Source organism: Lingula anatina, chromosome 8 (genome assembly GCF_051362555.1).
Source record: "Lingula anatina isolate TDL-2025a chromosome 8, LinAna3.0, whole genome shotgun sequence".
NCBI classification, from domain to species: Eukaryota; Metazoa; Brachiopoda; class Lingulata; order Lingulida; family Lingulidae; genus Lingula; species Lingula anatina.
The window spans coordinates 11,492,854-11,518,375 of NC_141774.1; the positions used below are offsets into that span (position 1 = coordinate 11,492,854).

The following is a 25,522-nucleotide window of genomic DNA, read 5'->3' on the forward strand; positions in this document are numbered from 1 at the left end:
ATATTTCGAGCAGTGTAAGACAATAAATGCTGAAGGACAATTTTAATACGATATGTTAGCTAACAAGCTTGAAAAACTAGTTGCTTCGTTCTCGTTTCGCTTGTGATACTGTTAAGGTGGGGGGAGGGGGTGGCGAGGGGAGTAAGAGGTAATCCTAAAACTAAGGGAAGGCCACGTGGCAACTTGATATACAGAGAAAAATACCTTGTATTATGATGACAGATAACTCGAGAGAGAGAGAGAGAGTGATGTCGACAACACGCTACGCGTGGTAATTTTTAAGTACAAACAATCCAACTTAGAACGTCTTTTGATATCGTGGTTGAGAATTCAATTCACTTCATCATGATCATGTTAGCCTTGTCAACGCGATGTCACAATTTATCACTTTCCGTTGACATATAAAGCAATCAAAACACGTCTTTTACCGATGAAGCACGCCTACTCAACTATATAGGAGCCACTGTGGTGAGATGAAATAGTTAAATTAAAGTAATAGGATATATTAAATAACATAACTGGAAGGAACCTGCGGGTCCCAGTACGCGCACACTGCTAGTGGGTTGATTGCGTTAGTTGCGTCACTGAAGGTGGAACAACAAACACATTTCCCACAGTATACCGCTCACACAGCTTCCTCACAAATACGGGATCTAATAACTATGACATTACTTTAACAACCTACTACCAATTGCTCCATGGAAACGTGGTGATTTAACTTTGTAATTCTATAGATTGTTTACAACTACCCTCTTAATGAAGTTAGCATTGGGACTAACATTTAATCCAGAAAGTTTTACCACAACAAAAAGTGATTCTGTTTGAGCGCAACTAACGACCAAAGAGTAATCAATGTAAACATCCAACTTGAAAACAGCTAACAACATTCTTTGCATTTATTATGTCTTTATTCAATTAAAAAAATAATTCTTTTATTAAATAACTCAGACTCACACATCTATAGCTCAGCAATAATGATGCATTTTGTTTTCATTTTGACGATCACTGGCCTTTTTATTTTTATATGCATTTCAGATACAGCCCCTCCAGCCCTTTCATTCACATCTTTTGTGGTGTAACGTTTCTGTGGAGATTAACTGTATTTATAGTAATCAGTGTAAAGGAGCTAAAATAAAAACCAAGCTTTGAAGATGATCATTTCCAGAACATGAGCTCAAATTTCTCACAATATTCTGCTTATTGTTCTGTTAGTGTTAAGTCAATCTTTTTGTCCTTCTGGTTGCTCCATCTCACGTGTCCTGCCAATAATGACCACATCATCAAGTTTGACCTTTAATCTTTACCCATCTTTTAACAATCCTGCTTTTGATCCTGATTTTGACCACCATCTTTTTTTTTCCATTTATTGTGAGCAAGATTTAAACAATTCAACTTGACTTCTGATCTTGACCTCTGACCTGGCCACTGATGGTGACCTTTGACCTCAGCCACAAAGTGTCACTCTCTCCACTGGTGCCCACACTTCATGTCGCAGCACTTGTAAAATGTCGTCATCGGTTCATCAGCAGACCGCGTCTGGATCTGCATGAAAAATGCTCGGGGGTGCGCACATTTAGGACAAGCCTCTGGAAACAAAACAGACGAGAAATATTATAATTTAGAATGACTTGAATGACACAGAATTCCGTAAGCAACACAGTTATGTTGCCTTATTAATGACATATATATGGTGTGACACTGACATTGTGTTAGGTGTGACACTGACATTGTGTTAGGTGTGCCATACCTTCAGTAGAGTCCACATTCTCCCACGCAGCAGCTCCTCCAAGCACATCATCCACCTCCTTCAACCTGGGGTAATGGCGGTTTGTAATCTGGAAGTAGATATGAGAAATAATAGTTGGTGCTAATGTAAACACTGGTCACACATGTGAAGGCAGCTATCAAAAGGACAGACTGTCCCTGGCTTAATTGTGGAACAAATAAAAGAAATTTGCAATAACAACCATAAAAAAAAAAAAAAAAAAAAAAAAAAAAAAACTCACCACTGCTGCTGCAAGCTATGAAGTTACTACCTATACACGCTATTCACTTTGGGATATACTGTGCAGTGCATATTTTAAATTAAATCAAAATATAAAATTTTATTAAAAATACTGTATATTTATGCACAAAACGAAATCGATTGCAATACTTGGACTATGAGAAAAAAAAATCACCTAAATGAATACTCTCACTACCTATAGACTCAATCCATTCCTAACAAAAGAAGAAATTGGTTTAAGACTAATAAGTCGGGAAATATTCAACATTCATTCTCAATCTCAGTTTACACAAGTCTAACTTTACTTACTTTTTGCTGTATATTATATACATAAGGACAAGTATTACATGCGAATCTGAAGCACTTTTGTCCCTCCTCCACCACCAGCACATTGGCACACACGGGGCAAAACGTCAGCATGACTGTGGTTCAAATTATCATATATAATTAAACTACATGTTAGGAACTATGGAGCAAGTTCCTCTATCACAGAACTCCACAAGTCTCGTTGATCACGTGACATTCAAACTACTATTTACTACAAAGTTTGGCATATTCGAAGAAAAATATAACTCATAATTGTAAGAGTCACCTTTTTGGACAAATCTGTTGTATTAGTTACGTGATATAGCCATTTAAACGCTTGAAATTTGGCTGTAGATTTAGACTCTCGTTGCAGACGAGACTTTTATTCAAGATGTCTGCGCCCATGTTAACACCATCTGATTGAGCAACAGAGCATTGATTTTATCCTAATGTTCATGTAAGGAGATCTAAGTTATGTGTAATGGAATCTGAAAATGCTCCATATGTAACAGAAACTGCTGAAGAGGAAGGTAACACGAATGCAGGTGATAAATATTTATATAAAATAGAAAAAAACAATGAAATGAAACATAAGTTTGTTGGAGGTAAAAAGAAAAATAAATAAAAATAAATAAAAAAATAAATAAACGGTTGTCATTGCTATTTATTTTTTAAATGAATAAAATGACTGTCTCATGAGCTGTGTGTTCCTTGTTTAGCATCAAAGGAATCTCTGCGAGAAGATAACGAAACAGAAAAGATCAGTGCTGTCGAGAAGAGCGGAGATGAGGAGGAGGAGGAAGGAGAGAGTGATGAGTTGTCACACCAGGACGCCATGAGGACGGTGAGGGAGGACCTCGCCATCTTAATTCAGGTAGATTTTTTAGTTGTTTAGCTATGAAGTTAAACATTTGCACTATGCCATATTCTTTCATGTAATCCCTCTTTCAAATAAAGGTGAAAATAAAAGCATTAGTTTACAGTTTGGATGTTTAATACCCCCCCCCCCCCACACACACACACACTGTTGACAATGGCTTAACACCAATTAAATGCCAATAAAATTGAAATTGGGCCAGTAGGTTAGAAACTGGAAAAAAAGGAATATTTTCAGTGCCTATAGTCTTTAATTCTTTTCCTTTGGCTCAGACTGACATATTCTGGCAATGGGCAGCAGTTTTTATTTGTTTTATTATTTTATTACTATTATATTACATTTATTTTCAGAATGATCCATTACTGTCTGACCTTCCACCTGAGATAACACTGGAAGAAGTAAACTCTCAGATTGCTCTGGAGTATGGACAGGCTCTGACAGTGAACGTACGGAGAGAGGATGGAGAAGTAATGCGTAAGTGTCAAGTGCTATTCATAGTAGACTGCTGCTCAAGAAGATTAAGTTGAAGGTTTGGATTGTAAATATACAGATAATTTTTCATAATCTGATATTTATTTTTTATTCTCTGTAACAGTTGCTGTATTTGGACCAGATCTGTTTTTTTCTCACGGCAGTTTTCCACCAAAAGCATCTTCCAGATTCTGTGTCATTAGATATTCCTCCCTATTTTATTTTTTCAACTCATGCTGCTCTCCGGCACTGGAGATCAGTCATGATTTGGGGTTGTAAGAGCACGTTCAGAACAGGGGATTAACAGATCCACGGATCAAATATGGCCAACCCTCTTGAAAGCTTGTTGCATATAATCCCCAGTGAAAATCTATTCAGTGTCTAATCCTGAATTAAGCGGCAAGCTTTTTAGTGGGTCGCCATATTTGATCTGCTAATCAGTTAGTCCACTGTTCTGAATGCGCTCTAAAAAGAAAGAACAATCAAATAAACTTTTATATTTTTTTCACAATCTTCACCTCTCCAGCCATAGTGGTAGTCCAGGGCGGCACAGTGAGGGATCTGAAGGAAGGCGTTAAAAGATACGTAATGCTGAAACAGCACCGAGCAGAGGGAACTAAGTGTATTAGCTGGTGAGATACAGAAGAGAGTGTATGACTTTGAGATGGGGGAGGTCACATGATGGTGGGGGGAATGACAGGGATTAGGAGAAGACACTGAAATATGTCAGTGTGTATTAGGTGATCATATTGTATTAACTAGTGAGATCCTGAAAGGAATAAATGGCTGAGAGGGGGGTGGGGAGGGGAATGACAGGGATAGAAGAATATCCTGAAACATACAATGTGTATTAACTGGTAAAATCCAGAAGGGAGTATATATTTGGGGAGGGGTGGGTCGGTGGGGGGGGGGGGGGGGGGGGGGGTGAACAGATACATACCAATTGTTTTAACTGGTGAGATTTAGAAGGAAGTATACATGTGGCTGAGGGGAAGAGGACGGGGAGGGGGACAAGTTGAATGAAGAGAATATACTGTAAGATGAGGCTGGGGAAAGCACAGCTTTAAAGGACCTGAGATATCAAAAATTGTATGGTATGATATGGTCAGAAGGATTATGTTATTAAGGGGTATTTAATGTCGAAATTTTTGTTTTCTGTTTTAAAATGAGCATGCTATTTTATTTGATTGGACTACTGTCACTACTCACTGCTATTTGTTTATTTATATATTTATTTATTTATCTGTCATCATTGCATAAAGGAGAACATTGATATATAATTGAAATTGCTTCTTTCACATTTCTTTTACTCCTGTATTGCAGGCGCTACATTTGGCGAACATACTGGTTATATTTCAATGGGCAGAAGCTGACAGAGGACAAAAAGCCAATCAAAGAGTGAGTTTATTTTAATTCATGTGATAATGTGAACTACATGTTGCAGAAATATTTTTGTTTCCACATTGCACTTAAGTCTTACAATAGCTAAGTTTTTTATTCAGAAAACAGATTGTAGTCATTCATTCAAGCTTGAACCCATGAAGAAAAAAGAACCAATTTTGATTGAAAGTTCAGATAGATATTAATAATTTTAGTCTGGGAGAAACCAAAGGACTAAGATGCATTTTCTTCAATGTTTCAGTTATGGCATCGGCAACCGTGATGAGGTGACATTCATTAAGAGGCTGAGACAGCGATGAAGGCGCCACCTATTAATCAGGATTAGAATGTACCCTCTGTGATGGATGAGCAGACCATTGATGGGGTTTGTGGTTGCAGCAGCCTCATCAAATGGAAAATGAACGTGGAACTCTTCACAGTTCTCAGCTCTGTGGCAGTGGGTGAAAAGGCACAACTGAAGGCGCCAGCTATAGGTGCACATCTGAATTTGCATCAAATTTTCTGTTTGCAGGAGGTGGAAGATGTTATGTCTTGTGCTTGATTACGGAGCTAACTTTCTGCATGGGTTGCAGTCTGTTTTTTTTTTTTTTTTAATTTTATTTTATCAAGTGAAATAAAGGAAATGCTGACAACCCCATGGCTTCTACTACAAAACTGTACTAATATGTACATTTTGTCTAGCCAATACAGGAACAATATAAGTTACTTAATATATGATTGTTGGGCTCAAGGAAAATAATAGCTGAATGGACCAGTGACCATGCATGTCAAATAAATACGTTCAATATTTTTTACTGACAGTCACTCTAATAAAGATAGGTATCCAGGTATGGCTGTTTTGTTTTCAATACCAAGAAGAAATTAAAACATGAAGTGTTCAAACTTACTGTTAATACAAGTTATGTGAATAGGCTTTCAGTTCCTAACATTCAACGAGAGCAATTTTTGATATTCAAAAGTCTAGTTTGCTTTAAAAAATTGATGCAACTAAGAGCACTCATCAGATATAAAATTAAGCACAACCATTTATGTTTTATTTCTCAAGATATATCAAACACCTTTACATTATTTTTAACATTATCCACAACGTACAGAGAGTCATTATGAACCAACATTCCCTTGGGCCAGCTTAGTCCATCCTCTGAATTCCCAATGCATTTCACAAATATTCCATCACTTTTAAAGATCTGAACTCTTTTATTGTCCTTCTCAGCCACTATGACGTGTCCGAGTCCATTAACAGCCACCCCAGTCGGAGTTTTAATATCCCCAGGCTCGTGACCAGGGTAACCAAATTTGGATTTAAAGTTGTACTTTTTATCAAAAGTTAAGATGTTATTTTGGCCATAGTTTGATACAATGATGTCACCGTGGTGACCTATGCATATGAAGTAAGGGTACTCTATGGTTACAAGGTCACTGCTTGATATTTTATGGAGATATTCCCCTTCTCTGTTGTGTATAAATATACAGTGTAAGGTCCAGTCAGAAATGAGGACCCGATCGTTATTGTCGATTGCAATTCTGAGTCCAGATGCCATGTTATTGTTTGTAAATTGGTGCTTTAAAGTGCCGTCAAGATGGAGGCACTGGATCGTTCTCGCTGCCAGCCCACATGCTTTGTATACGACTGGTAGTACTAGTTCCTGGTGACTGCTGTTATACACAATACATGAAGTGCCACCCCATATTTGTTGTTTATATTCAGGACAAGCCACAACAAAATGGCCTTTGTAGCAGTATTCAATATTCAAGTCCTCATCAACTACCAAGGTGAAAATTTGAATTCTGTGTAGGTCAGCCACATATATTCTGCCCTCATCATCCGCAGTGATGTCATTTGGCTGCTCAAACTGTCCAGGTTGCTTTCCACGTTCTCCAAATACTTGTATGTGTTTCAAAGATGCTTCAGACATTTTTAGTCTGAAAGAGTGGAAAAATATATTAGAAAATAAAAAAATAAGTAATTTCCACATACATACATAACAGTATCCCTGCTGTACATGCATGCAATACCTTAAAATAATTAAAGTTTTTTTTTCTTTTTTTTATACCTTTAATGGAAGAGAAGCTCAAAACTAAAGAATCTATATATTTTTAAATATAACACACTGACACGTTAACATGTATCTTTACATCCCATTCTTAGTGGTCATTATACCAATGCTGCTTCTAATTATAAGCTATGGAAGAATACAGAATGTTCAAGTGCCGTTTTTCAGATGAAATCTTTTTACCACTGAGTGTCAAGTGTCATCGCTACTCTAGATATTTGCATTAATGCATGTATTAATTTTTCATTATCGCAACAACGGCATTTGGACTTTTCTTTAGCGCTAAAACTGTAAAAAGAATTCTGTTCCCCGTGCAAAGAGGGGTACCTGTTTTGACAACGCATGTCCTGCCATCTATCGTGCAATTTTATGAGAGCAGTTTTAGTACTATTTTTAACTCACATTTGGCTGCAAGAACATCAGTCTCTCTCAAAACCCCCAAAAATATGGAGAAATATTTCGATGTATGTCCAATTTACAATTTATTCCTAATTTATATACTTTGAATATTGACATTATTAGCCGGATATTGCCGAATGTTCCCGGAAGTGAACGAAGAACACCTCAGCAAAGATGGCAGACTCACCGGTTGGCGAAGGCGATTTCGATCCTATGGCGGAAATTTCTCAGACAGAAGCTGATCCAGCGGCAGCCTTTTTAGCCAGAGAGCAAGATGAACTAGCTGGACTAGAAGATGACACATTCGGCGTCTCCGGTGGTCAGCAAAGCGGAGGGCAAGGTAAATAAAATGGCATCGATCTCTTGTCGGGGGCGTCACCGTCTAAGAATGTCTTAAAATATGTCACAAATCTTAGTTAAAGAACACGCTTCGGGTATCGAAATCATTGTAGTGTTACTACTTGTAAGTCATAGATGTCGGCTGTGTGTTATGTTTTTTCTGTAACTTATATCTTCGAGGAAGTTTTTTGCTACTCACCTGATCTGGAAATCGATTTTAACCCTCATCGCTTTGTTCAAGTGAAGTGAAAGTTTAAGGTGATAACACACGTGTGGGATTTTAAACTTCAGTTACTACCTTGACTGACTTTGGCAAATTACTCATTAATTCGTTATTGGTTTTCAGATTTTGGATTTGATGATGATTTAGAACAACCCCCACAGCAGCAGCAGGTAGTGTATCAATCTGGGTGTATTGTGTTTGGTGGGGGTCACATTGGGTTGATAATTCGGTGGGGTTTATTTTTAGATTTTTCAGAGACCAAATCTGATTTGTTTACCAGGGATACCAAAGTTGGACTTACAGGTGTACTTATTGTGACCTGACAATATTTTCCATGTGGTAAAGTTCAATAAATTATAACTGGGTTTCATGCCGATTAGTAATATTTTTAAATTTATTTTTAAGAAAACTTATAAAGAAATGATGAGCTAAGATTTGGTATCTGGGAAGATGTTTTTATAAACTTATATCAGTGTGCTTGTGTTCCTAAAAAGGCATGTTTTTCTTATAGATGTAGATTCTTTAATTTTGTGATTTATGTTTGGCTACTAGTACTTGTATCTATGTCTTGTTCCTTCTGTTCATAGAGCATTTGGGATAATGTTTGTTTAATACAAGTCTAGTGTTTAACATTAACATATTGTGGTTTATTTATTTATTTATTTATTTATTTATTTATTTATTTATTGTTGCATGTGCTTTATGTTTTGTAGAGTAATGTTGGAGACTTCCTAGATGACTTTGGTGCCCCACCTCCTGCTGTGAGCATTTTATTCCTCATTTAAATTTTTTTTTTGTTATTTTTCTCACAAATAGTTATTTACTAGAAGTAGAATTTTATTACTGAGAGTGTGGCTAGCATTTTGATCTCAGCCAAATGTATGTGAACAACAAAGCACTAGAAAGATAACATATCTTCACTTGACCTGGTGTTAAGAAAATGTGAAGTTGCCTGTTGAACAAAAATATTGCTAATCCAAAGACCGGTAAGACTCAGAAAAATTTGGGGGGTAAGGAATATTTATATCAGATATTTTGGTCTTAGAAGGTGAGTACTATTTTTAAAATTTCACAGACATTGACAAACTTAACATTCATGAAAGGTGAATATTTTGATATCTTTTCTGGTGCTTTTATTCTTTTATTCTTGAAGATGGTCTGAAAGCTAGCATAGTATGAAAAGATTTGTGACAATGCCTCTATTTTCACTCCTGCTTTCCTTCACTTTTGTTGTTGTCAGCTGTGCAGGTTTGGCATGATATATTGTTTTTGGATAACATTCTATTATTTCTAATACAAGTACATTTTTTAGTTTTAACTACATTTCTTCATAGTTGAGTTTCAAGAGTTCTTTAACTTATATGTTTAAATGTTTTATTTCGTTTAACAGCATGTTTATTTTATTTTTGACCTATTTCATTACAAACATATTGTACAGTACTTACATTAAAGTCCCATGTCAATGTAGACAGTTCAGTGTTGTAAACTGATACCATTTTGAATAATGTGTATAGTTAGGATTGGTTTTGTCATGATGAATTGTGTTTACAGGCGACATCTGGTGGCGATTTTGACTCCCTTGGTGGATATGACAACCAAGAGTATAATGATGTAAGATGTCTTGGTTGTACTCCCAGGCAATACTAATACAATATTGATACTATATTGATACAAGGGACAGGGATAGGGTGCTTTGGGCTTAAATGTCTGGCACAACTTTTGAAGCTGCTAGGGGGTAATTAACATTAGTCAGTTACTCCCTAGTTACTCAAGGGGACGTGGCAGCCAATTAAGCTGATTACACTGAAAGCACTTTAGCGAGAAGCGCAATAGAGTTAGATCCATCCTGCAGGTACAATGGGTTTATGGGAATGCAGTTTTGGTACACTGGCTTGCAAATTAAGGCACGGTAGTAAAATATAGGTGTCTAGATGTAGAGGTAACAGACTCCTTTAGAAAGAGAGAATGATCCATATATTGAGGTGATAGATTTTATAATCCATATAGTCACATGTGTGCTACCAGGTATGTGGGATTCATTTACAGCACAACAGTCCATTTCTTTCACTGTCAGGTGATAGGCTGTGATGAAGAAGTACTTTTATTATGTACAGACACAGATGTGTCTGTACATATTGCCATCACCTGCGTCTGTCGTCGCCGATGGCGATGGCGATGGCGATGGCGATGGCGATGCCGATGCCGGCGCCGTGCACTTTCCTTGTAAACACGATAAGTGGAGGGCAGTTTTACTTTTTGGCTTTATATTTACAGAGCTGATGAATATTCATAAAACGCAGGTCAAGTTCGAAAATCAGCATGATCGGGCCATTATTGTAGAAGTTATGCTGTTTTTTCACTTTTCAGCATATTTTTCACATTTCCTCAGATTCAATTCTTAGGCATGTTAACAGTCTCATTATTAAACTAATAAGATACGTAAAAGTGTTTGTTTGACATTTCCTGCATCTTTACAACATTGTTAGTTGATTTTGTAAAAATGATGGTAAACTTGTTATCGTGTATTGTGTAATAAAGTTTCAAAAATGGAAATAAACTCATATCATTGCAGTTTGTCAGATTGAATTATTCACTATGTTCAGAATCTCAGAATGGAAGAAATTGGACATTTAACACTGGTCTGTGGATATTTTTCCCATCTCATCAATTTTCTTAGTTGATAATATAAAAATGGCAGTAAACTGTTAATTTTGTTTTATGTTAAAAATTGTTAAAAATGGAAAAAAAAAACATTTCAGAACAGTGCTGTCTTGTTTACATTTTGGCATTTTCAAGTTGTGACTTCGAAGTTCCATGGGCCTGAAGACCTTTGCTAGTCACATTTTCTGAATATCCATGATACTAATATTTTATTATTAAAAATTGATGGTCATCATGCTGTTAAACATTATGTAATATTGCATCAAAATTTGAAAAAAACCTATTTTGGGCACTGCTCCCATGATGACCATTTAAGAAAAACCATGTCACTTACTGTTCTCAAACAGTACAGTAAATATATATAGATGTGTCTGTACATATTGCCATCACCTGCGTCTGTCGTCGCCGTCGCCGTCGGCGCCGTGCACTTTCCTTGTAAACACGATAAGTGGAAGGCAGTTTTACTTTTTGGCTTTATATTTACAGAGCTGATGAATATTCATAAAATGCAGGTCAAGTTCGAAAATCAGCATGATCGGGCCATTATTGTAGAAGTTATGCTGTTTTTTCACTTTTCAGCATATATGCAACACTGTAAACACATTTCAACGAAAACCGATAGGCCTGTTGTCATGAAACTCACAGGAAAAATTGATCTTACTAAAACGCAGGTCAAGTTCGAAAATTGGCATGATCGGGCCACTATTTTAGTAGTTATGCTTTTTTATGTACAGACACAGATGTGTCTGTACATATTGCCATCACCTGTGTCTGTCGTCGCCGATGGCGATGGCGATGGCGATGGCGATGCCGATGCCGGCGCCGTGCACTTTCCTTGTAAACACGATAAGTGGAGGGCAGTTTTACTTTTTGGCTTTATATTTACAGAGCTGATGAATATTCATAAAACGCAGGTCAAGTTCGAAAATCAGCATGATCGAGCCATTATTGTAGAAGTTATGCTGTTTTTTCACTTTTCAGCATATTTTTCACATTTCCTCAGATTCAATTCTTAGGCATGTTAACAGTCTCATTATTAAACTAATAAGATACGTAAAAGTTTTTGTTTGACATTTCCTGCATCTTTACAACATTGTTAGTTGATTTTGTAAAAATGATGGTAAACTTGTTATCATGTATTGTGTAATAAAGTTTCAAAAATGGAAATAAACTCATATCATTCGGTTTGTCAGATTCAATCATTCACTATGTTCAGAATCTCAGAATGGAAGAAATTGGACATTTAACACTGCTCTGTTGATATTTTTCCCATCTCATCAATTTTCTTAGTTGATAATATAAAAATGGCAGTAAACTGTTAATTTTGTTTTATGTTAAAAATTGTTAAAAATGGGAAAAATAACATTTCAGAACAGTGCTGTCTTGTTTACATTTTGGCATTTTCAAGTTGTGACTTTGAAGTTCCATGGGCCTGAAGACCTTTGCTAGTCACATTTTCTGAATATCCATGATACTAATATTTTATTCTTAAAAATTGATGGTCATCATGCTGTTAAACATTATGTAATATTGCATCAAAATTTGAAAAAAACCTATTTTGGGCACTGCTCCCATGATGACCATTTAAGAAAAACCATGTCACTTACTGTTCTCAAACAGTACAGTAAATATATACAGATGTGTCTGTACATATTGCCATCACCTGCGTCTGTCGTCGCCGTCGCCGTCGTTGCCGTGCACTTTCCTTGTAAACACGATAAGTGGAAGGCAGTTTTACTTTTTGGCTTTATATTTACAGAGCTGATGAATATTCATAAAACGCAGGTCAAGTTCTAAAATCAGCATGATCGGACCATTATTGTAGAAGTTATGCTGTTTTTTCACTTTTCAGCACATATGCAACACTGTAAACACATTTCAAGGAAAACCGATAGGCCTGTTGTCGTGAAACTCTCAGGAATAATCGATCTTACTAAAACGGAGGTCAAGTTCGAAAAACGGCATGCAGCCTGAGTTGGAAAAGCAGTCTAATTGGCTTCTTTTTCTGGAAGTTATACATTTTCAAAGTGTGAACTTGAACTCTCATGGGCCTGAAGCCTTATGCTTGTTACACATTTTACTTTCATTGGTATTACCTGTTGAGCATAATTAAAATTTGATGTTGAATTTACAGTTTAACATAATGTACTTTTGCATCTGAATTGACAGTAGCCTATTTTGTGCATAGTTATTTCCTGCTTTTTGTCTGTACATTTGACAGCTTTGCTGCCTTGTATTTACTTAAGACTAATATTGCTTATGATTTCTACCAAATTTTCATGTTTTGTTGATTTTAAAATTTTATTTTGCTAATTTCTCTATAGATGTCTCATTCTTTGTATTTTTATCTGAACTAATGCACAAGCTCCTCACAGATCTAAACTGAAGTAAGCTTAGCATGTGTGCCTTGACTTGGTATTTTATTTAAATTTTTACTCGGTTTTTTGAAAATGAAGAATAATATGGGGTTTTATTTTGTCCCCTGTCCCCCAATGTACGTTTATAAAAGGAACATTTGAGAATTTTTGAGGTCAAAACCTTATGCCTTCTTTACAAAAGAAAAAAAAAACTTCAATGTTACATATGCAATGTTCAGTTTGTATACATCTTTACTGATATTCATTATTTCAGATGAATGGCCCTTCTGACACGTATTCCGCCATATCTCAGGTCGACAGACAGCGCCAAGAGCCAGAAAAGATCCGCCTCTGGAGAGAACAGCAAAAAGAACGTCTGGAAAAGAAAGGTTTGTCACTCTAGGCTTCATGTTGGCACAGAGAGAGAGAGCAAACAGTTCTTCCAATGAAGAAAGAGTCTTTTGCAGTCTGTGCCAACATCTTTTTAGTCTTTTTACCCTTCAGTATGCCAGGGTTTATGAAACCACTGGCTCTTAAGTAGATCTAAAATTTGAAAATGTTTTTTGTTAAGAAGTATTGATTCTCCTTTTGTTTGAAGAAAAAAAAAAGTACAGTAGTGCATTGTTTCAGATAATTATTTTTGACAATATATTTTGAGAAAATGTAAATCATGCAGCTGTGGATTAAACTAAAAAAAAATAATAAATAAGATAACAATGATAATAAAGTAATAAAACTAAAGTTTGGAGGACTATATGTTTGGTAAAAATCTCATGGAGCACATGATTCTTAATGTTACCAACTTTTGTATTCCAGATGCAGACGAGGCAGAGAAGAAGGAAGAGTGGCGTGAGGCGGCCAAGAAAGAGATGGAAGACTGGTATAAACATAGGGCGGAGCAACTTCAGAAGACAAAGGAGACAAACAGGTCTGTGTGTGTGTATGTGTGTGTGTGCGTGCGCATGTGTGCAACAAAAAAAAAAAAAAAAGGAGACTGTAATTGCCTGGAGAAATGGATGATTGAGTGTGAATTTGATTGCGTGCATGTGTACATGCGTGTGTAAAAAAGCTACGGAAGACAGAGACAAACTGGCTTTTTGGTTAGGGGAATTGTTTATTTGTATATCGCCTCAACCATCTATTGAAGTGAACATGTTATAGGATATTTTCAAAAATTGGGAACCTGATTTATTTTCCTGTTTGTTTTTTCAAAAATGGATTTTTTTAAAAATCATATGCAAGCAACATATTTCATGCACTGAAAGATAAATTATGTTTTTTATTTTACAATTTTTTGTTAGACTGTCAATCCAGAATTGACTTCATTTGTGTGTACTTGGTTGTTTTGTGGTTTAGCTTTGATTTTTGAATTTTGTCACTCAGACTACTGCAGGAGAAACGGGGGTAAGAATGGAAGGCATGGGTACAGGGTTTATACAAAGTTTATTTATCTATCATTCTGGTGAAGGAGAGGTTTTAAAAACTGCACAATGTTTTAAGGACCTTCCTAAAAAGCTGCCTTTAGGGAGCATACTACAAGCATGAATGGATGTGAGAGCTGAAGACAGAAAACTGGTTGATAAGAATATTTCATGGGTTGAATCATTCTGCTAGTACCATTGCATGCTGATACGCCTCAACTCACCTGACTACTGCAGATTTAGTGAAGTTTTTGTACAAAGTCAACATTGGCTAAGAGCAGAGAATGCAAAATAAATAAATAAATAACTAAAAGAACTGATTTCTTTAATTTAAAATGTTTAATCTTCTTCAAATTTTCCTCTTGTTGTTGTGGTTTGCTATCGTAGGCATCCTTCAGACCTCCAGTCACAAGGATTCCTTGCCATTTCTTCCAGGACCATTTTTTTTTCACAATCCAAAGCCATGTTTGAAGACTTTATATGATCATTTTGTTGTTTGATATCTTAAATAATATGTGAATGGTGAATGCAAATATGTATGAGTATAATTGAGAAAGCAAAATGAAGACACGTCTCGGGTTTTGTTTGTTGTCGCATGTCTGCCATTATTTCTGGCCCCACTCTCCACCATGCTTTTACACGAAGGTGTGCGACTTTTGGCTCTCTCATATGGTTCCCATCAAATATTCCTGACTACTAGTAGGTTCCAGGTCGCTTACTTCCCCCATTCTTTTCTGTATCATACACAACAGATTTCTGTTGATATTCATCTGTGAGTGGAGGGTTCTTGATATTGAACATTTTATGGGTATTTTTATCAATTTTATGGGTTTTTTTTTTCTTTCCCCTATTTCATGCTGTATTTATTATTTTACACTTTAAAATACATAAATTTTGGAAATCGCGTTAAGGAAAAAGTTTTAAACTCCAATGATTTGCATTTTAAATGCAAAAATGCATGAAAGCAGAACTATAAGTCAACATGGGATTCTGCACTTGGTGTTCGACTTGAGTATTATCATCTGAAACCTAAGACATTTTTTCTCTATTCTAGAGCTGCGGAGGCAGATTTCGTCAAAGAGCGAGATGAAACAATTCCAGGAGGCGAGTGGGAGAAGATTTGCCGACTGTGCGAGTTCAATCCTAAAGGTTCCAAAACTACAAAAGATATTTCCAGAATGCGTTCCATCTTACTGCAACTAAAGCAGACACCATTAGTCAGATAGATGGCAGTAACTGCAGCTTAGAAAGACTGTCTTGGAAATAAATGTGGTAGTTTCATGTAAAGCCCGTCTTGGAGAGGCCCCCATGTGGAGATATTTGTGAAATGTTATAGGTGGGGCCACAATATGAGTTTATAAATGTATAGAGCCATAATACATGTCAATATGTAATGTATAATAGAAAGACTGTAGATGTGAGTAATGTGTAGAAATTTACAATATCTATCAATTTAAACAATATCATATCTTCCCCAGTGCGCATCACTGGAAGTTACAGTGTTACATGTAACTTCACCCATTTATTTTTAAACAATGAACCGCGTTAAAGTTGTGGTAGAAATTATACAACAGAATTGTCTGTTTTGTGAAGTTCAAAAATTATGTAATATAATTGTGGTAAAACAAGAATGTAAAGATTACTTTTAGAGGTAAATGAGTTTTAAGATTCTTTGATCTGAATAAATGAAGTTTACATTACTAACAAGAACTTTCTATATGTGAACAGCATAACAGCTATAATTGAACTGACACGATTCTGTTATAAGGTTTTATTACAATTTCCATCATAAATTACAATATCAAATAAAAAGAAACTTGTGGCCAGACAATGAACACTGATATTTCAGCAGATAAAGTGATGACTTTTTCAATGTACCAAAGCTTTACTGATCAACACCAATCTTCACAAATTATCACGCTTAAACATATTTTTTAATTAAAATATCTTTTTATTGTGCAATGTTGAGAAGTTTGCCTTTCTGGCATTATTCCTCACATAATGATATATCACCCGTCACATCAAGCACCTCAAGATCAAGTTATAAAGATTTCTTACGTACACAGATTCCATACATTCATGTAAAGGAATTGATTGTCCAATTTATGCCATATGCAAGACAGATGGTTTGGGCTTGGCTTGTTTCTTATCTCAGTATTGTGCACCCGCTATTTTAGCACAGTTTCGTACCACGTAACAATACCAAGTAACCCAAGATCAGCATATAATTCCTTCTAAGTGACAAATAGCATCCAGGATGACAACATAGGATATATACATAATGTACACAGTTGCTGTGAGTAAAAGCTTGTTTCAGGACGGCACATTGTTTTGTTCGTGCATGCTGGGAGAACAGTGCCTGCTGGGATGTCAGATGAGAAATGATAATGAAAGGACACAAAAAGCTCAGGGTAACAATGCGTTACAGGATTTGAGAGAAAGCATGTTCATATTTAACAGAACAATAAGGCACTTGTCAGAAAGCAAACATGAAGGATATGATTTATGACAGAGAAGGTGAGATGATTTATCTGGGTTTGATATGTTGTGGACCTCTTAATACGAGTTCTTACTAAAAAAAAAAAGTCGTATAATTCTTAATTTCCCTGAATCTAGCGATGAGATTTAAAAGTGTATGTAATACTACAGTCATTCTTAGCCCCAGAATACATCAACATAGTGTTTTATATTCTGTCAGAGGTATCAGTAAAAGTTATCACTACTGTAACAGGCATGCCAACTGATAACGCAAGTATAGATCTGCTAAGGTTGACTCTTTAAGATCAACTTTATTGTCTGTGCAAAAAACACTGAAACCACAAACCTTCACTCCAACGGTGTTTGGAATAAATTAGTTCACAGCAAAAACAGTCTGATGACCAGTTATTAAAAGATTTTATTGAACCAATTCCTTTAATTTCATCAGCAGAGATTCGATTTTCACTGGCATTTAGCATAGTGTAAGTGTCAATACTGCACGCATACTAAATTTTGTATCAATATATACTGTGACAACTCTTCAATATATTTTGTATCAATGTTCACATATTTTAAACATTTCAGTTGACATACCTGCTAAAATCATTTTCCCTTCAGATTTGACAACGTAAAATAAATGTATTAAGTAAAACACTATTAATCATGCTACAAAATAAAAATTGCACAAATCAAAGATTGGAGATGAAATTGTCAATGAGTAATATTTCACCTTTTCCTTGCTTTGGACTTCAGGCAATGCTAAAGTTCACCCAAAACCTAAATTTTGTTAGCCCTGGCTTTAGGGAAAATGCTGAGGTCTTAGGCTTCGTTCACATGCAATGTCTATTTTCTAAATTCTATTTTCTATTCGCGCTATCTTATGATCACGGTCTGTGCACTGAATATCCCGCCGCGTAATTACTGGCAGCGCGAGCCAGTTACTTATAGTAACTTATAGTAACTGGCTCACGCTGCCAGTAACTACGCCGCGGGATATTCAGTGCACAGACCGTGATCATAAGACATACCGAAAATAGAATTTAGAAAATAGACATTGCATGTGAACGAAGCCTTATACCGTAGAACAGCAATTGCCTTTGAATCACTAATAACTGAAACAAAAGTCTTAATAAAAAGCAAATAAAATATGCAATAAATAATCCATTATTTAATTTTAAAAAATTATGCAGTGAGTGCTAGTGACTTGGACCCAGGTATTCATTAATATCAAACTAAATTCATTGATAGTGCTCATAAATGCACAGTGGCGACCCCTGGTGTGCATAAAAAGTGACCGAGATTTGCAGGGCAGGAGATAACTGTGACAACTCTTCAATCTAAAGTTATGAAAATGACACCACTTGCATGTCGATGAAGTAGAATAATATTTACTATGGTATCATTCCTGCTTGAGCAAGTACTGGAAATGTGGGGATTTATAATGATACAATTTATAATGATACTACTTTAAAAATAAAAATGATACACTGAATAAATACTGATTGAGACCTACAAATACAAAAAGCTACATTTAATAGTTCTTAAATATCATGTTGGTTTTTGTACTTCTCAGCCTTCTTGGGTTTGAATAATATTGAATCGCTTGAAAAAAAAAATTAAAAAGCTGCCTTAAACACAGCATAAGTGGGGTAGAGCCACACTAAAGCTATAAGAAATCAGCTTGTTTTTTCCTTCTTTTCATCACTAGGCTGTGTCTTCACCTCCTCTGCCTCTTTTTTCTCAATTTTTTTTACTCTTCGTTGGGGGATAAAAAAGATGGCTGCCAGTGAAAGAACATGCAGCCAGAAATAGATGGCGCTGGAGAGAGAAGTCAAAATAAAGAGAGTGAGATTTCCAGTAAAAATATAAATATTTCAGCAGAATTTCAAAATATAAAAATTACAAAATAATAATAATAATAATTATAAATAAATAAAATAAAAAAATAAAAATAAAAAAAAAACAAAATTGAAATATTAATAATAAAAAATTTCCAAATTTACACATACAAATTCAAATTAGAAATTTTTATCATATTATTTCACACACACACATCTCATTCTCTCTGAACAACCCACAACTTACCCATACGCAAACAGACTGGGGAAAAATCCATACGTTACAAAAGGCGTCACCATGATCACATTGGCCATGCGTGTGAAGACGAAAGTTACACAGTCATACAAAAATGGAACAGCACCTGTACTCTGATCTCCGTCAGGCTTGAAGAATGGACGGATGTTTTTACGAACCTATATAACAGCAAATGATAACAGACCATAACATATTTTATGATAATTCAATTTTATTACACTGTACTTTGCTAAGCCTGGCTACGACTGAGATTCACTTCTCTAGAAAATTAACATAAAGAAAAAATAAAATGATGTGCAAAACATACCGTTCTAGCTGCAAATAAAAAGATGGCAGCACTGAAGAAGGCCAGATAGTAACCAGGGTAGAAACCATGCCAGAAAGCACTGACAGCAAAGGTTGCCAGGGTCTTCTGGAAAGGTATGCGGTCGTAGACGATGCGTCTGAGCCAGATCAAGGTAGTCTTGTTCCAGGTGTCGATGTTGACTTTGATGCTAGTGCATGTCTGGAAATAGAAACTGAATTTACTGATTCAGAGAGTTTATCTGTATTGTAAGGGATGCACCTTCTCATTTTAACGATTCCATCCAACTAAGAGATTGCCATCTGACTAACTCTCACAAACTGACAAACAAACTGACAATAATAACCACTCCCCATAACAAGTAATATAGGAGGTGTGCTGTACATTTATAATTCTCTTAAATTCAACAGTTGCCAAGGGAGATCAGTTGCCAGGCAACATATTAAGTAGTCATGTAATTTCAGTCAGTTGCCAGGCAATACCATATGTCAGAAGATTTCCATCTGATAACTTAACGTCTCTTAAGGGTTTAACAAAAAATCACAGCCGCAAAATGTACAAGGACACATCGCTCTCCCTCCCCACATTTACACAGAAGACACATTGGGAGATAAAATACTGTAACTTCCTTTATTTTTCTGAATCTTCAGATGCTACTTTCATACCTCTAACTTCCATATATCCATGTTATTAAGTCTGTCCCACTTCTCATTCCCGTCTTTGTCATAGCCAGCAAACCCCAGGCCAGCGGAGGTGTTGACCAGTTCACCTGAAATATACAATGCATACACATATACCTGCATGTTTACTATATTTTCCAAGTCCTTTCCATTCTACGTACCATGATAATCTAATCAAATTAAATTAAATCAACCTGAAAGATAAAATATATACACATATTATACATATGTGCATGCACGTTTCACATAATTTTTTATTCTATTAGTGCTTTCTAATCTATGTACCATCAGTCTAATCAAATTAAATTCTTATTTCAAGTTGTCTTAAACACCTATATGCCACTGAAATACAAGTGAAAAGAATTTTGAAGGTCAACCTTTAAAGACGGTCACTAAATAAATAAATAAATAAATAAAAACTTGTATATGCACACATAGACATTCCTCTCACCCAGTTTCCAGGCAAAGTAGTACTTGCTCCTTGTGACTGACAAACTAACCAGGAGATACAGGTTCTTCTGCAGGAAGGACAAGCTGCCAAACCAAGCTATATCTATATCAAATAAAGGGAAAGTTCTATGTAAGCACTGATAAAATGTTTAATATCAATTCACAAGTTGCAAAAACCATGCAATATATGGAAGACAAGCACACACAAGGGGAGTTGTAAGTAACTATTCATAAAATGTTCAATATCAATTATGAGTTGCCAAATTGCGCTGTATCTGGAAGACAGGCAAATTATAAGAGAAATTTTAGTACATATTGATTTATATGAATTTTTCTAAGATACATAAAGAAAAAGATCAGACATTTTAGGCTAAGCTGCAGGTTAAATATAAAGTTAACAGTGACAATGCCTTTTAAAATAATTTTCCAAAAACATACAATAAAAAGAAATATACAATAAAAACAAAAGAAATAACAACTCAGACTAAGCGGCAAATGTATTTCTTGTGAACCAAACAAATGGCCAATGACAGTCCAGAAATAAAATATGACAGATGGGCACTCAGTGTGAAGGTACATGTAAATATAACACAATTTTATTGGCACCAGTGTTTCAGATAGGAGTTTAATAATAAATGCAACAAACTGTCATATCATCAATTTCTTCATTACTTCTGGATAACTCACCGTGTATGTTTTCTGATGGCACAAGTGGCAGGACGAACATCATGAGGACAGCGTTGACGACAGTAATGATCAGGTTTGGGAACATGGAGGGCTGTAGGGAAAACACATACTTTTTACTACAGCATGAAATGACAATGCCAATTCAAAATTCCAAGAGATGCTAATCTCTTGGTAACAATGTGATAAAAACTAAATATTTTGATTTGTGGAAGGCTGAAGGGAAAACACACATTTTATACTACAGCATGAAATGACAGTGTTCTTAGGCCGTGTTTAGAATAACAATTATTGTACTAGCAGGATTGATCTATCTCAGCAGGAATTCTTGCTAAGGCACAGTCAATGTAATCAGCTTAATTGTCTGGCATGCCCCCAGATGCTAATCTTATGTTCACAATGTGATAAAAGCTAAATATTCTGATAGATGATCTGATAATAAGCCAGACTTCAGAAAAACTCACCACTGGGTTCGGAATTCTCACTTTGTGGTTATTCTGAAAGTGAAAGTGTAGGTAAAGATAAATTGATGAATGTGAAAAACATAGCATCTAACAATGACATCAACTTGCACAGAAGATTTGGTTTTTCAGTTTACCAACAGCTAAAAATCTCAAACTGACATCTCCTTCCTCCCTTTCCCCATCTTTTCTTAACAACAGGGGTGTTCTTTCAAAGTCCCCATTTTTCCCGCCTACTCTAAAGGAAAATCCCCTTCCCTCCCTCTCTCCCTCCCTGCCTCTCCCTACCTCTGTGACCTGGGGTGCCTGTATATCCTCTCCTTCAATAAATGCCTTATAGTCCACATAGAAAACCAATGGTCCCACCATTACATTATGGAAACTGAAGATATAGCTGTAGTACTCTAAAGCTGTGGGGATTCGCCTGTGGAAGATATTGTATTTAGTATTTATTGGAACTTAAAATAAACTTATATGGAATATGGAAAATACTGATAAGGAACAAAAGCACTGCAACTTAATGAAACGTTTTAAAACTAAGCATTACACAAATCTAACTTGAGAATGAACTGAACTTTATTTGGTTTTTCAGAAATTTTATTTGGTGAAAAGAAGGGAAAAATAATGACAGACAGATATACAGGAGACTAGGATAAGTGTGTGTGTGTGTGTGTGTGTGTGTGTGTGTGAGAGAGAGAGAGAGAGAGAGAGAGAGAGAGAGAGAGAGCAAGATACTTTATAGCTTGTTTCTTTTGGTCTTCTGAGAGATTCTCCTCCTTTTTCTCCATTCCGTCATGCAATGCAAAGGCCAGACTGCTGACTTTCTGTGTTATAATCATGAGAGGGCTGTAATGGCAATAACAGTTAAATAATTTAATAGCACACTTCGTGATCTCCATTTCAACGTAAGATCCAGCATTATAATTAATTTTTTCACTATTTGCTTTTAGTGTGCTTGTCATTGCTTTTGGTATGACAGCAGAATTGTGTTAGATGTGCCAGGAGACAATCTGTGTACACCTACCCTGTGATATCCATGCTGTAGCCTCCATAGTCATACAACATCCTGTAGATATGGATAACAGATAAATACCCCATTGTGTTAGATGTGTCACAGACACAATCTGTGTACACCTACCCTGTGATATCCATACTGTAGCCTCCATAGTCATATAACATCCTGTAGATATGGATAACAGATAAATACCCCATTGTGTTAGATGTGTCACAGACACAATCTGTGTACACCTACCCTGTGATATCCATACTGTAGCCTCCATAGTCATACAGCATCCTGTAAATATGTGTCACAGACAGGTACCCCATGGAGACCAACAGGCTGGCCAGGTGGAACTGTTTTCTGTCAGCGTATTTCATGATCAGCAGGCAGAGGGTGGACTGGAGGATTGGGTGGATGATTTGTCTGGAATTGTTTTCAGTCTGTGAATATGAAGCACTTTTGAGTTATAATTATGTGTGATAGAACCTTCTGTAAAATGGCAGGAACTGTTGTCATGTCTCAAAAAGTTTTTTTTTCTCTTCACTTTTTGTGCTTCAGATAAGAAACCATGTGCAATTTTTTGCCAAACAGCTAAAAGCAACATTTAATCAATAATTTACATACAATTATTCATAGATTCCAAAATCCCTTCATTCTTTCTTACACAATGTTACCATTTTTATCATTTGTTTAACAATATTAAATAATAAAAGGTACTAATACAGTATCTAAGGGCTGGCTAGAGGTTTAGTCCACTTACTGTCCAAAGCAGAAATAAGTGAGAAACATCCCTAGAAAAATTTCGATTCCATTCCTCAGTGCCGGAGAGGCTTGGAGAGGACCAAAGACTGTCCTGAATGGATAGCCCAACCCCAGCGCCACCAGCTGGCAGACCAAGAAGTTCAACTGGAAATAGATCAATGTTTGGTTCAGGAAAGAGAATTATTGCACATGACAATAATCAGGAGCGGATTTAGGCCATCTTCTGGGTCTTCCGGAAGACGGTCAGATTTTCAAGTTTACATTGATGGGTATCTGATTTTTTCTGCAGGAAGACGGTCAAAAATGGGGGATGGATCAACAAAGATAATTTGGAAGACTGTCAGAAAATATCTCTGAATCCGTCCCTGATAATAACATATAAAGATTTTAGATTTTTAATTAAGACTTCCACAAATTTCATACCTACCTCCCCTCCCCTCCCCAAAGGAATAAAGGTTTTAGCACGCCTCTATAAAAGCAGAGCTTCAAAAACTGGAAATTCACCAATTGGCACAAGGTGAAAAATAAAAATCCATTCTTGCACTGTAGTTTTATTGTTCCCAGTAACACGATACAGTTCTTCATTCTTTTTGCCCCATAATTCATGAAAATTCCATAAAAAAACAACAACAATGCCTATAATGTATTAGCTAGAAGGCCATTAAAATAAACAATTTAACAGCCCGACAGCTGCATTTCAGTTTAGGGAAGGTTCTCTACTGCAGCTGTGGATTTCTGTCACCGGCTTAAAAAATACAAATACCAGAACATGTCTGAATGTAGTCTACCATGTACCATTCCATACCAGTAACACAGTACACAGGTTTAAGTTAATGTGGGGTGGGTGGGTGGGGGGGCTGCGGGGGGGGGGGGGGGGGGAGGGTGCGCACCGAGATGTCTCACTTTATAAATTGCTGAAATTTGCTACTGCTCTTAATTTAGACCCCCCCCCCCCAAAAAAGTCTCAGTCAAGATAGCTTATAAGATTTCTGTATGAAAAAGACTGATTACAACAATAGCCTCCTATCTTACACCCCATTCTCATAGATTAGATCGACCTACATTGGATCGACCTAACTCCCTGGGGGTTCACGCTAAATAGCTGTCAGCCGGGCGGACACGAAAGTTAATTACCCCTTAAAGCTTGTAGTAGGCGGGGACGGACACTTAAGGGGGATTATCTGACAGTAATCTAGTGAGACTCCCCGCGGTGATAGATCGATCTAAAAGTTGTGAGAACAGAGCCTTATTCTCGTTCCCCAAGCACGCACATGTCGACTCTGTCGAGTGTTGGGCGAACTGAAATACTGAACAGTACGTATGTAAACTAAAATACAGACCTACATCACAACCGGTGACTGGACCATTTCAATTCCAAAATCTACACTCTCTGAAAAGCTAGCATATTGACAGAATCTTCATTAACCAATTATTTTCCTTTTTTTATCCAAAAAAATTGATCACATTGGGTCAGCTTTGTCTGAGATTTTCAAATTGAAACTATCAGATTTTGTCAAATACTGTCCGTATTCCAGCTTAAATGCATTTCCTGTAAAACTCACCTGGTCTATGGAAAGCCCTACATATGGGCAAAGAGGACTCAAAAGCCGAGAGCCGGAATAAAATCCCGTCATTTTGGTTGCCAACCCTCTGACAGCCTTGTTGCAGACGGTGTGTCGAGAAAATTACAATGACCTTGACCTTTACAAGAACCTTTGGATCTTTTGAAATTAATTTATATTTTAAAGGATTACATTCACATATGATAATTATTTTTAATAAAAATTCAGCTAATTTTTCTAATGCTATCATGATTGCAAGTTACATAATAAACAGATTAATCACTTTTCTTTTGCTGCAGTACACTGCGCGTCTCCTCCTATAAGCCTCGTATTCGACTCACATTAAAAGCGAGGCTTTCAACTATTTCGTTTTTGTTCTTCAGAGAGGATTTTCTATTTATTTTTCCTTTCTTTCTTTTTTTTTTCAGGTTTACCCTCAGTTTTTCCAGTCATTGGTTGTTTTTTTCCAAAGTAAACAATATCAATTATTCAAGCAAAAGCAATATCTTATTTTAGATAATGATGTGGAGAGA

The 25,522-nt window shown here is 36.2% G+C and overlaps 5 protein-coding genes across 11 annotated transcripts; 2 read left to right on the plus strand and 3 right to left on the minus strand.

Annotated features, from left to right (window-relative positions):
- Positions 1 to 882: 882 nt before the first annotated feature.
- Positions 883 to 2,533, minus strand: LOC106179043 (DNA-directed RNA polymerase III subunit RPC10). Its single transcript, XM_013562532.2, has 3 exons — positions 2,315 to 2,533; positions 1,748 to 1,835; positions 883 to 1,586 (listed from the first exon to the last, which is right to left on the minus strand). Exons 1-3 carry the CDS (start codon positions 2,423 to 2,425, stop codon positions 1,459 to 1,461), a joined length of 327 nt encoding a protein of 108 aa, XP_013417986.1. The 5' UTR covers positions 2,426 to 2,533; the 3' UTR covers positions 883 to 1,458.
- Positions 2,534 to 2,672: 139 nt separating this feature from the next.
- On the plus strand, positions 2,673 to 5,602 carry LOC106179044 (U11/U12 small nuclear ribonucleoprotein 25 kDa protein). Of its 2 annotated transcripts, none has more exons than XM_013562533.2 (6): positions 2,673 to 2,856; positions 3,031 to 3,185; positions 3,539 to 3,662; positions 4,186 to 4,291; positions 4,983 to 5,057; positions 5,302 to 5,600. In XM_013562533.2, the coding sequence occupies exons 1-6, from the start codon at positions 2,793 to 2,795 to the stop codon at positions 5,357 to 5,359; spliced, it is 582 nt and encodes a 193-aa protein (XP_013417987.2). In that variant the 5' UTR covers positions 2,673 to 2,792; the 3' UTR covers positions 5,360 to 5,600. The 2 variants fall into 2 exon arrangements, with proteins under 2 accessions (XP_013417987.2, XP_086850626.1); XM_086994500.1 differs by having other exon boundaries at positions 2,691 to 2,841; positions 5,302 to 5,602.
- Positions 5,603 to 6,100: 498 nt separating this feature from the next.
- LOC106179045 (uncharacterized) lies at positions 6,101 to 7,476 on the minus strand. The gene is made up of 2 exons (XM_013562535.2): positions 7,442 to 7,476; positions 6,101 to 6,983 (listed from the first exon to the last, which is right to left on the minus strand). Exons 1-2 carry the CDS (start codon positions 7,456 to 7,458, stop codon positions 6,101 to 6,103), a joined length of 900 nt encoding a protein of 299 aa, XP_013417989.2. The 5' UTR covers positions 7,459 to 7,476.
- A 171-nt stretch (positions 7,477 to 7,647) lies between these two features.
- On the plus strand, positions 7,648 to 16,214 carry LOC106179046 (clathrin light chain A). 6 transcript variants are annotated; one of them, XM_013562537.2, is made up of 7 exons: positions 7,648 to 7,853; positions 8,199 to 8,245; positions 8,789 to 8,836; positions 9,627 to 9,686; positions 13,368 to 13,482; positions 13,910 to 14,021; positions 15,569 to 16,214. In XM_013562537.2, the coding sequence occupies exons 1-7, from the start codon at positions 7,688 to 7,690 to the stop codon at positions 15,738 to 15,740; spliced, it is 720 nt and encodes a 239-aa protein (XP_013417991.2). In that variant the 5' UTR covers positions 7,648 to 7,687; the 3' UTR covers positions 15,741 to 16,214. The 6 variants fall into 6 exon arrangements, with proteins under 6 accessions (XP_013417991.2, XP_013417992.2, XP_013417995.1 ...); XM_013562538.2 differs by having other exon boundaries at positions 8,199 to 8,240; positions 8,787 to 8,836; XM_013562541.2 differs by lacking the exon at positions 9,627 to 9,686.
- Positions 16,215 to 17,392: 1,178 nt separating this feature from the next.
- On the minus strand, positions 17,393 to 25,146 carry LOC106169451 (lysophospholipid acyltransferase 6). Its single transcript, XM_087019255.1, has 13 exons — positions 24,990 to 25,146; positions 23,426 to 23,571; positions 22,918 to 23,088; positions 22,401 to 22,511; positions 21,954 to 22,089; positions 21,669 to 21,701; positions 21,208 to 21,298; positions 20,522 to 20,623; positions 20,056 to 20,159; positions 19,394 to 19,591; positions 19,078 to 19,244; positions 18,064 to 18,810; positions 17,393 to 17,810 (listed from the first exon to the last, which is right to left on the minus strand). The coding sequence occupies exons 1-12, from the start codon at positions 25,059 to 25,061 to the stop codon at positions 18,669 to 18,671; spliced, it is 1,473 nt and encodes a 490-aa protein (XP_086875381.1). The 5' UTR covers positions 25,062 to 25,146; the 3' UTR covers positions 17,393 to 17,810; positions 18,064 to 18,668.
- Positions 25,147 to 25,522: the final 376 nt, after the last annotated feature.

What these genes read in the sequence shown, in the direction of transcription:
- LOC106179043 (XM_013562532.2), bottom strand. Translation starts at nt 2,425, where the DNA reads ATGCTGACGTTTTGCCCCGTGTGTGCCAATGTGCTGGTGGTGGAGGAG. An exon ending in TATATAATATACAGCAAAAA is followed by an intron (nt 1,836 to 2,314) that starts GTAAGTAAAGTT and finishes ATCTACTTCCAG; the next exon opens with ATTACAAACCGCCATTACCC. An exon ending in GAATGTGGACTCTACTGAAG is followed by an intron (nt 1,587 to 1,747) that starts GTATGGCACACC and finishes TTTTGTTTCCAG; the next exon opens with AGGCTTGTCCTAAATGTGCG.
- LOC106179044 (XM_013562533.2), top strand. Translation starts at nt 2,793, where the DNA reads ATGGAATCTGAAAATGCTCCATATGTAACAGAAACTGCTGAAGAGGAA. An exon ending in GGAAGGTAACACGAATGCAG is followed by an intron (nt 2,857 to 3,030) that starts GTGATAAATATT and finishes TTCCTTGTTTAG; the next exon opens with CATCAAAGGAATCTCTGCGA. An exon ending in ACCTCGCCATCTTAATTCAG is followed by an intron (nt 3,186 to 3,538) that starts GTAGATTTTTTA and finishes ATTTATTTTCAG; the next exon opens with AATGATCCATTACTGTCTGA.
- LOC106179046 (XM_013562537.2), top strand. Translation starts at nt 7,688, where the DNA reads ATGGCAGACTCACCGGTTGGCGAAGGCGATTTCGATCCTATGGCGGAA. An exon ending in AACCCCCACAGCAGCAGCAG is followed by an intron (nt 8,246 to 8,788) that starts GTAGTGTATCAA and finishes TATGTTTTGTAG; the next exon opens with AGTAATGTTGGAGACTTCCT. An exon ending in ACAACCAAGAGTATAATGAT is followed by an intron (nt 9,687 to 13,367) that starts GTAAGATGTCTT and finishes TCATTATTTCAG; the next exon opens with ATGAATGGCCCTTCTGACAC.
- LOC106169451 (XM_087019255.1), bottom strand. Translation starts at nt 25,061, where the DNA reads ATGACGGGATTTTATTCCGGCTCTCGGCTTTTGAGTCCTCTTTGCCCA. An exon ending in GCCATCAGAAAACATACACG is followed by an intron (nt 20,624 to 21,207) that starts GTGAGTTATCCA and finishes TATTTGATATAG; the next exon opens with ATATAGCTTGGTTTGGCAGC. An exon ending in TTTTATTTGCAGCTAGAACG is followed by an intron (nt 19,245 to 19,393) that starts GTATGTTTTGCA and finishes GCTGTTATATAG; the next exon opens with GTTCGTAAAAACATCCGTCC.